This window comes from Mobula hypostoma, chromosome X2 (genome assembly GCF_963921235.1).
Source record: "Mobula hypostoma chromosome X2, sMobHyp1.1, whole genome shotgun sequence".
NCBI lineage: Eukaryota > Metazoa > Chordata > Chondrichthyes > Myliobatiformes > Myliobatidae > Mobula > Mobula hypostoma.
In genome coordinates this window covers 35,140,497-35,151,918 of record NC_086129.1, presented here as the reverse complement: position 1 = coordinate 35,151,918, position 11,422 = coordinate 35,140,497, and the positions used below count along the sequence as shown (strand labels likewise).

The 11,422-nt window shown below is 39.0% G+C and overlaps 1 protein-coding gene across 1 annotated transcript in view; it reads right to left on the bottom strand.

The window, feature by feature from the left end:
• Positions 1-126: 126 nt before the first annotated feature.
• The window catches only part of LOC134340890 (CXADR-like membrane protein), a 140,847-nt gene continuing 129,551 nt past the window's right edge, over positions 127-11,422 (bottom strand). Inside the window, exon 7 of the mRNA XM_063038463.1 lies at positions 127-9,820. Within this exon, the coding sequence (XP_062894533.1) occupies positions 9,535-9,820 (286 nt within the window). The 3' untranslated portion in view covers positions 127-9,534. The remainder of the gene's footprint in view (positions 9,821-11,422) is intronic.

Here is an 11,422-nt window from a genome sequence, read left to right as displayed (position 1 = left end):
GACTTTCATCATTCACAGTTTTCATTTTTTACTTTAAGCTTTTAAACTTTATCAATGCCTCCTTATCCATTTGTACATTTTCAATCCAAATGGAAATATGCTTCACATTAAATCTGCAGCAGCTGATATCCAAGGTGTGCCAGATTTTCTCAGTGCACTGCTGCAATAGGTCATGCCACACAGAGGTGGCACATCAATTCGCTGCAGATGTATAAATTAACATTTCTGATGCTGTACTGGGTCTGGTGCATTCACTTGGCCCAGTGTTGATTTGACTGGGGGGGGGGGGGAGTGGGGAGGGTCTTTGCAGTAAAAACATGAAGAATCTTCATGTGGAGAAGGAAATTCTAAGGATGACCTTTTTTGTGTACCAGTAGCTAATGACCACCATTAGATTCCCAACCCATTCTCATTGTCTCCATACACTTCAGCATTAGGAGGATGTTAAGAAAGGAAAAAATAAAGTTAATATTCTAAAATCTGTAATTTTTCACAAACATGTGACTTGTGTTTACTTTAGGCTGTTTCAGTTTATTATAAAGCATGTGATCATTGCACATATTTTAAAAGCTAAAAGTAAGTTTGTAGTACATTTGAAGAAAACTTTAATACATGTCATATAGTTGAACTGTGTTCCTGACAAAACATGGAATCTGAAGTAGATGATGAATAAACAACATAGCGAGTTGTATTTTGGCATTTTTCTCTTTTTAAGAGATATATACAATGATTTCTCTTTAAATCCCTTATAGCTAAAAGTGATGCACCACTTTTAACTCGAAAACAAAGCTGCAAAAAATGACATAACCACCTGACTAGTGATTAGCATTATTCTATCCCGTACCTGATGAAATAAAGAGCATCACCTCAGACACGTAAGAAACCTCTGACATGTTTTTAACTGTAAATAATTCAACAACTCCAATAACAGTTACCCAATTCTGCTTCATAGAATTAGACAGGGCACAGTGCATTTTGCAGCTTGGCTTCACTGAAAGAAATGCAATGTTTGTAAACGGCATTCAGCCATGGTTCCCATCTGAATGTTAACAATTGCCGCTTTCAGATTTACACTTATGAATAACAAAACTGATAGAAATTGGCAGTCTTTTAAGATAAACATTTAGGAAATATTCACAGAAAAAAAACTAACCTATTTTAAATACAAGTCAAAATAAAACTGACAGAAATTGTTTGCAGAACAGGAAGCTTACATGTCCCTTTTGAACTGAATTGTACATTCCCAAAGTGCTGTTACATAGTAATATGTACAGATGCATCTGAAGGTAAAATAATTACTTTTAATTTCATGTTTTTTTAACATGCATCTGCTTTGGATATTTTTAAAATGTCATTTCTTATTTTGCATAATTTGCCTCATTGTTAAATTATGTTAAGAATGATATAGAAACATATCATTTAAAAAATGCACATTCAAACTTCCCTGGTTGTTACTTTGTGAATCATAGTAAGTACTAAACATTTGCTGTGAAGAATGTTCTTTCTGTGTGAACGACATGAGCACAGAGATTCTTAACTATATTTGGCCCATATCGCTGAATTCCAATATGCTACACAATATCACATAAGCTGGATAAACAAATTTCCGGACTCAACAGTTAACTGCTTCCCAAGTGTTTGCACACTTTTTTTAAAGTAAATTAGCATCCCTCACAACTAATCCTACATTACCTATGTTCCCTTATGATAGAGGAGGGCATTTTGGCCTATTAGTCTATACTGGCTCACAGAACAATCACATTCCCCTACCCAGTTCCCTGAAACTTATTATCTCTCAACTCCAGCCTGATTTTCATATCACCCACCTGCATTAGAGTACTTACAGTAACTAATCAGCTTGAACCAACCTGCTTTCGTGATATGAAAGGAAGCCAGAGCACCTGAGTAAAGCTCCAAGGTCACACAAAGAACATACAACTTCCACCCAGCAGCAAATGTTAAGATTGACTCTGGGTTGCAGAAGCAATGAGGCAGCAGCACTACCTGATCTGTCACTAGGCCACCCCAAGATTCATTCCCTGTGCATAATTGAAAAATGTGCATTGTGGCTCATCCAAATCCACTTCCCTTTTCAAATGGACCATCATTGAACTAATATCGCAGAATACAGAGAATTGTCAAAGATCAAGTTCATTGTTAACATTGGAAACAAACCAACATTTCATTTGTGAGACACAGAGTATATTACTCAAAACCTGTGGGTCAATACACAACATTTGACATTCAACTTGCCCTTAGCATTTGATAACTATGACATTTTTCACCATACATTGCTTAGTTTCTGAGAAAGGCAGAGCTTGATTGCATCAATACAGCACCTCGGGTCTGAATGAAGAAGCAAACTAGGTGGGATCTTGTTGAGCCATCAATCAGATTAAAGGATTGTAAAATAAATAGTGGAAGGTGTACAAGTTAGTGAAATAATTCAATATCAAAGCTGGAACAGATAGAAAAATAAAGAGAAAAACAATGGCTTTAAATAAAAAAAGAGCCAAAAGAAAAATAAATCTGCAATAAAGTAATCTGATTTAACCAAAACCTGAAGCAATGTGCAAACAATTTATTCTTAGTGCCAGCAAGGTTGACTGGTGTTAATAGCCACTTTATCAAGCTGTTAAAAGGCTTTTATTTGAATAGCCTGATTTAACTTTCCATATCAAGTTTACTTTGACTTTATTATACAAATACAAAACATAAAGTTCTTCAATAAACTTGAAAGGGTACCCTATCAATAAATGTCATTTTCTTAAAGCTAACAGCATAAGAGTGGAGAAGCCCTTGTTGAATTACAACTTTTACATCACTAAGTTTAACTGTGTACTTGCCTAAATTTGCTGTGAATTTGGCTTTCAGTAAAGGTGAGCACCATGAACCTTACCATTATATTGTGAGTAACTTTTGGGTCTTTTTTTCTACCAAAAAAATGTTAACCACATATTGTTAATGGAAAGAAGTACAATTCCTGTCATGTGTAGACTTTTTCTGAGTTTGAAAGTTTTATAGATCATATTTAGAAGACAATGAAGTTTCTCTTTGGAACTTGAATGCAAGAACTTTCTGATAACTAAGGAAAGATGGTTTCTATTGACAATTGCCATGAACTATTACTCAACTATCATCAATATTTCCTAGGATGCTAGGTGCTATTAGACAAGTTGATGAAGTCACAAGTGCATCAGCAATAGCTCATTATTTTTCATTGCAAATAGGATGTCCCAGAGTTAGCAAATAATACCTACATGATATTACAATGGTCTCACCAGACATTTTACTGCCTTGAACAGTTCTGAGCTCAACTGAGATCACAAAGCAGTCAATAACATAACTGACATTACAGCAGCATAATCCAACTAACATAGTGTGAAAATGAGCATTTTTATATTGATAGCGACTTTGTTTTGTTCCAGAAGTACTGGCCATAAATACAAGGTAGTAAATAACAAGTTCACAGAAGAATTCGGGAGAAACTTGAGATGGTGAATGTGGAACTTGCTATCTCTTGGAGAGATTCCTTCAGCATGAAGCTACAAAAGAGGGAAAATGACTAGATGGATGTATAGGCTGGCTTAGAATATGTAGGGATGATGAAGGTTTACGTGGAAATGCATGGCTGCAGACAGCTGAGTTGAAAGGTCTTCTGTTCTGTGCTGTAAATTCTATGTAATTTTGCATGTGTAATTTTATAATCAGGGTCATCTATTTTAGACAATCCTTTATAGTTTGTGCTACTTTCAATTACAAGAAAACAGTCATGCCTTGGACAGTAGAAAATCCTGGATATATTAGGGAGACACGTCACAGACTGAATGGATAAAAAGGGAAGAACTAAAGATGGGGCAGGCCTGTCAAGAGTATAAAAAGTGTAGGGAAGCACTTAAAAGAAATAAGGAAGGCAAACAGGGTTCATGGGTAGACTGGATTAAGGTAAATAAAAAAATGTTTTATATATATAGAAAATAGTTGGACCCATGAGGAACAAATGGAACAATCATTGTGTGGAACCAGAAGGTATTGGTGAGGTCCTAAGAGCACTTTTCATCAGCATTCCTGGACTTTGTAGTTGGAGAATTCAGGAAAGGTGAAGGTGTAAGTATAATAGAAGATGTTCAACGTCTGAGCGGGCTTAAAGGTGGATAAATTCCCAGAGCTAGAAGATATTTATCCCATACTGCTATGGGAGGCAAGGAAAGAGATTACCGGGGCTCTGGTCGAGATCTTTAAATATTTGTATCCCAAGTGAGGTACCTGATGTTTAGAGAGTAGCAAATATAGTTCCCCTTTACAAAAAGGAAGTTAATCCGATAATTACTGACTTCTTAGCCAGATCATAAACACTAGAAAGTCTGCAGATGCTGGAAATCCAAAGCAACACACACAAAATGCTGGAGGAACTCAGCGGGTCAGGCAGCATCTATGGAAATAAATAAACAGTTTATGTTACGGGCCAAGACCCTTCATCAGGACTGAAAAGGGATGGGGGTGGGGGGGGGAGAAGATTCCAGAATAAAAAGGTTGGGGGAAGGGGAAGGAGGATAGCGAGAAGGTGATAGGTGAAGCTAGGTGGGTGGAAAAGGTAAAGAGCTGGTGAAGAAGGAATCTGATAGGAGAGGAGAGTGGACCATAGGAGAAAGGGAAGGTGGGGGGAAACCAGGGGGAAGTGATAGGTAGATGAGAAGACGTAAAAGGTCAGAGTGGGGAATAGAAGAGGGGAGGGGGGATGGAAAATTTTTTTACCAGAAGGAATAATCAAAATTCATGCCATTGGAGGCTACCCCAGACAGAATATAAGGTGTTGCTCCTCCACCCTGAGAGTGGCCTCTTCTTGGCAAAAGAGAAGGCCGTGGACCAACATTTCTGAACGGAAATGGGAATCCAAATTAAAATGTTTGGACATCCGGAAGTTCTGCTTTTGGCGGATGGAACAGAGGTCCCCTAATTTACGACGGGTCTCACCAGCATAGAGGAGGCCACATTGGGAGCACCAGACACAATAGATGACCCCAGCTGATTCGCAAGTGAAGTATTGCCTCACCTGGAAGGACTGCTTAGGGCCCTGAATGGAGGTGAGGGAGGAGGTGAATTGGCAGGTGTAGCACTCGTTCTGCTTGCAGGGATAAGTGCCAGGAAGTGGGGAGGGACAAATGGACAAGGGATTAGCAAAGGGACCGATCCCTGCGGAAGGTGGCGAGGGAGCGGGGAGGTAAAGGTATGTTTAGTATTATGATCCCTTTGGAGATGGCACAAGTTTCAGACAATGACATGTTGGTTGCGGAGGCTCATTGGGTGGTAGGTAAGGACAAGAGGAGCTCTATCACTGTTAAGGTGCTGGGAAGATGGGATGAGTGTGGATGTTCGGGAAATAGAGGAGATGTGGGTGAAGGTAGCAGCAATAGTTCAAGAAAGGAAAACCCGTTCTTTGAAGATATCAGTTGTAAGGAAGTTATTGGGAAGGGTTTTGAGGGGCAAGATTCATGATCACTTGGAAAGGCAGGACTTAATCACAAGGCTAGCCACCACAGTTTGTCAAGGTTAGATTCTGTCTGACCAATCCGCCTGAACTTTTTGAAAAGGTAACAAGCCACTCCTCAAGAGGACCACAACCTTGTTGTGGTTTGGAGGTTTGCATGCCTCAATGAACCAGAGAGCTATGTTGGCCGGAGTCAGCGCTTTATGATTTGGCTTTTGGTAGGGTCACCCATGCCAAACAAGTCAAAGGTTAAAGGCCAGTCTAGGAGTGGTCCACTGGTCCTCTAGGTTTGGGGGGTTCAGCTCAATGCTAACAACCCTGACTAGTCAAACAAAATTGTTATGGAAACAGCAATGAAGAATCCTTCTACATCTGAGTGTGAAGGTATTCCTGAGGCTTCACCCGGGACTTGTATGGCTGACAGTAGTGAAAACCAAGAGGAAGCTACTGGTGTGATGAAAGAAGCCCTGAACACTGCCAAGACCAAGAGGAAAGACAGAGATGGAGGACATTCATTGATGCCCTGAACACCTGCAGGCATAACAGGCAGTAAGTAACAAGCTATTGATGAGGGAGGTACAGTAGATGTGGTTTACATAGACATCGGTAAGGCATTTGACAAGATCCCACATGGGTTGCTGCATACAGCCCATGGGACCCAGAGCAATTTGGTTAATTGGATTTATAATTGGCTTCTCAACAGGAGACAGAGGGTGATAGTAGAGAGTTGAGAGTTGTTTTTGTGATTGGATGCTTGTAACTCATAGTGTTTCACAAGGGTCAAGTGCTGAGACCCTTGCTGTTTGTGATATATGTGAATGATTTTGATGTGGATGTAGAAGGCATGATCAGTAAGTTCACAGATGACATTAAGACAGGGTGATATTGATGTGTTGATGAAATGAGCTGAGAAGTGGTAGGTGGAGTTTAATCAGATAAATGTGAGGTGATGTATTTTGGGAACACTAACGAGGCTAGGACATATACCACAAATGGTGGGACCTTATGGAGTATTGAAGATCAGAGAGAACTTGGTGTACAAGTTTAAAGATCCTTGAAGGTGGCAATGCAGGTAGATAATGCAGTTAAGGAAGCATATGGGATACTGGTCTTCATTAGCCAAGGCACTGAATAAAAGAGAAGGGATGTTATGCTCCAACTTACTAAATCATTCATTGGACCTCAACTGGAGTAGTGCATGTAGTTCTGGTCACCCACTATAGGAAGGATGTGAACATGTTGGATAGGATGCAGGGGAGATTCACTGGGGGTTGCTAGGGATGGAAGCTATTAACAGTCTCTGTTAAGGGAGACTGGAGAAGCTCAATCTGTTTCCTTTGGAGCAGCAGAGCTTAACATGCAACAGGATTGGGGTATATAAAGTTATGAGAAATATAGACAGAGTAGACTGTAAGAAACTTTTCAACACATCAGAGGTAGAAAAAGTTGGAGGATATAGATTTTGGTAAGGGTAAGAGATTTAGAGGGGATCGCTGGGGAACATTTTCCTGGAATACTTTGCCAGAGAGATCGGGGTAAGAGGAATTTCTGAGAACATCAATGAAGTGTGTAGATGACCACTTGAAGACTGTGGACAAAATGCTGGAAGATGGAATTAACATGAATGGGTGCCCACAGGTCACCATGGACATGATGGACTGAATACTTCAATGCCGAGTGACTCTCAGACCCTGTTAGTCCAAACTTATGCAGGGAGAAACTAGAGTTAACGTTTCAGCTCGGTGACCTTTCATCAGGTGCTATATGGCCTGCTAAGTACCTCCAGTATTTTTGGATTTTTAGCTAGCAACAAATGTGAAACAGTGGATCTGTTGTCCTCTCAGTTAGCTAATGAAATTTCAGAAAAATATGTAGTGAGATTTTTACTTTACCTAATTCTTTATCTTGTTGATTGTTATTATCCCATATACATTTTCCTAAACAATAAAGAACTATAACAATTATAATCACAGTCCACAGCTTCTAAGTATGACATCTATCCACCTGATAGGACGAATTACTTGGAAATGGTACAAATTCTTCTAAAAATCCTGGGGATAAAGAGAATGGGGGAAAAAAATTACCATTATATGATTAAAAAAGCCAATTACAAAGTGTCCTTAAGTCTTCCAAAGCAACATTAAGGGAATTTAGCGTACATTTTCTCAGCTACTAAAACTAAACTAATTATACAAAAAAAAGTTGTTAGGATCAAAGATATACATTGAGTCAAGAATTTGTTGAATCATAAAATAGGCTGGGGGACTTAAAATGGAATTAATTTTGTTCTCAAATATTGAAATTACCAGTCTTGTAGTATTGAAGGGTACTCATCAAAGTGCATTGAACATATTCAAGGTGATCATAATACATCTCATAGGAAAGACAGCACAATCTGCACAAAGCAGATTGTCTGTGTTTTTCATTCAAAAAATATTTAGTTTATTAAAAACTACAGTCGACAAAGCTAAGTAAAAATAAAAGGAAATTCAAAACAAAAAATGCTAGAGGTATTAAACAAGTTAGGCAAGGTATATGCAGAAAGGATTGGGGTTAATATTTCAAGGGATGAGTTTCTGATGCAAAATCATCAGTCAAAAATATTAACTTGATCTTTCCATACATGATGCCTGACTGCGGAGCATTTCCAAAATTTTCTCTTTATTCAGATCTTCAGCATCTGCAATATTTTGCTTTTGTTTTTTAAATAAATTAGTTTTTTTGTTTAGCAGATAATGTTCACACAAATGTCATGTGCCAATGTATACACCTATGATGAATTGACATCAATTCATTTCTATATTTGTCATTTCATGGAAATTTTCTCCCATTTACCAATATCCTCCTGTGTCACTATTACTGATGAAACCAAGATATAGCAGTGCTCTGCTACTTGTATATTATATAAGCATGAATTTAGAACTATGAAACATGTAGTAAACTGCTTATGACTAGTTCAAAGATCATTCTCCCTTTGTGTGCATTTTGGGTGTAAGTGCTACATGTGCACAGCGTGAAATTACCAAGGAACTCTATTACATGCAATAGAATGAGATAGACGAAAAGGTTGTACAATATCAGTTAAGAATGAGCTGACTGTAAATATGTAAGAAACATATTGGGAATAGGCTAACTACCAGAAGAATCTGGAATCTTCACACTGGAGGATTACTTCTTTGCAAAATTAGATCCAGTTGCAGATCAGAATAAAGTTGAAGAGAAAAGTAGAAAAAAGCTTGGATGTCTGTGATGCCTTTCATAGCCCTAGGTCATTTTAAAGTCCTTTACAGCCAAGAAAATACTCTTAAATTGTAGTCATCTGTAGTGTAGGAAATTCAGTAGGCAACTCGTGCATAACAAACTCCCACTAACTGCAATGTGATAGTAGCCAGATAATTTTGCCTGAGTGATAAAATTGGCCAGAACACCAGTGATAATTCTCCTGCTCTTTTTCTACCATGCTACCTTGTACCTTTACTCAAGGGAAACTGTTATAAAGTACCAAACACCTCCCCTCCAATTTCAATAACACTCTGAAACATTCAGAACATCACTTACCCAGGTCACAACAAAATAACACACAAAATTTCATCAGATTCATAAGGAATTCACACAAAATTAGAAGGCTGCTAAGAAACATTGATGTACAAACTAGATTAATCTGTTCAAAAGATATCTGGATACATTTCCCTAATCCAGTCAGTATATGAGATGATGTCTGGTTTAGGTAATTCTACCCAGTTTGCTCAACATAATTTTCTCATGTCAACATTGGAAATGTGGGTGGGGAAGTTTCACACTTAAAATTAAAATTAATGGGCAAAATTTGTCTTTGTTTGCCAATAATAAACCCAATTTGATACCAATTATATTCCCCTTCCAACATCCTATTCCATTGAAGTAAATAGAACCAAATGTTTGTTCATCCACAGGCTGATATTTTCACACAAGTTCAGCTTAGGCAGCCAAAGATGAGTATCTCCCCCAATTAGTGAAAGCTCCCTAATGAGCCAGTAAAACAGTTCCCTTTCCCAACCAAACAGTATTCATACAGTCTGAAAAGCCCTGGTTTGAGCTGGGATCATAACAGGAACAGCTCCCATTCTTTTCATATGTGCCTGTGTTGGTCCATTCTTGTTGATCTTCACTTCCTCAGTTGGTGTGTATGAAATGAGCATCTTCTCGTCTTTGGCCGATAGTGTGCGAGGTTGCTGGGAGCAGGGGGTGCCATTTCTGATGGACTTAACAGAGCAGGAACCAGACTGTGTGCTTCCTGTACCCACAGAGGACTGTGTGCTGTTAAGCTTTCCCTTTGGTGCCTCAGCATCTTCCCTGTTGTCACACAATGAAAAGAAATAGCGAAACGTAATTAAAAGTTTCCTGCTTGAGAAATCTGTACATTCCTTGATTAAAAACTCCAACTAATTGAATAGTAGTTATTGACATGTTTTAAATACTTCCTTAAGATATTTTAACTTCTGCCTTAATTTTCTATGTAAGTCATAACCTTTAGTTTGCTCTCTGTACAATGAAGGAAAAGTTAATGATAAAATCTTTTTTTTTGCCACCTGGTTATGGTCTGAGATTACTATAAAATGATTGGCTATTCAATGTGGAGATAGTCAGCAGCTTTAAATTCCTGGTTGCTAACATATTGGAAGACCTGTCCTGGACCCAACACAGGGGCACAATCATGAGGAAGGTACACCAGCATTTCTACTTTCTTGGAAACTTAAGGAAGTTCAGCATGCTCTCCCCACCCCCCGACCCCGAAATCCAGCAAACTTCTACAGTTGCACTTTTGACAGTATCCTGACACCTTGCATCATGATCTGGTACAGCAATTCAAATGCACAGGAATGTAGGAAGCTGCACAGAATAGTGGGCTCAGCCCAAAACGTGACAGGCACATCTCTCCCCACCGTGACGAGTAACTACGTGAAGTGGTGCCTCAAGAAGATGACGTCAGTTATCAAAGATAACCACCATCCGGGTCTTGCAGCTGTCATTGGGCAGGAGATACAGAAGCCTGAAGCCCCACGCCACCAGGTTCAAGAACAGCGACTTCTCTTTAGTCATCTGGTTCTTGAACCAACCTGCGCAATCCTAATCGCTTCCTCAGTATAGACAGACTCTGACCATTTTGACCACTTTGCAATATAAAGGCTTTTTTTTGTTTTATGCATGTTCTTTGTGTTAAAAATTTTTACAATTTATGTTTATCTTGTGAGCATTGTGTCTCTCGTGCTGCGTGCCTGTGATGCTGCTGCAAGGATGTTTCTCATTGCATCTGTGCACACACATATGATAATAAACTCAACTTCGACTTTGATGCTGGATTCCAAAGATCCCTTTCAGGTGAGGCTTGAATCAAATTAATGTCAGAAGGACTACTAAGAGAAGCTGATGATCTTGAGAACAGCTTTCCTTGATCACAATTTTAAGTGCTATCACTTTGGAGCGGACTGTAAAATTCAGGCTAATGGAAGCAGAGATTCAATTTACTTCAAATGCACTTCCCAGACCAATCGCCTCTGCTACCAAGGAGTGTGGGGCAGTAGGTTCTCCTCCAAGCTGCATAGCAAGTCCACTAAATTGGAAATATATCACTGGCCCTTCATCGTCACTGGAATGTTATTTGATACCTCAATCCAAGATCACTGTGGGAGTACCTTTACCCAAGGGATTCCAGTGGTTTCAGCTGACAACTCACCACCACTTACCCACGGGCAACTAGGGATGGAATAAATGCTGTTCCTTCTTTCTTTCTAGCAAGGGGCACTCTTTTATAACAATAAGGCTAATTTGAACATATTAATAGGCATTTGATTACTTTAAATGTTAGGTGCTGCCAATTGTTTGATCTTTCACAGTGCCCAGACTATAGCCTCCTGTCTCCAAACAATGTGCAGTATGATCATTAGCATTGACATT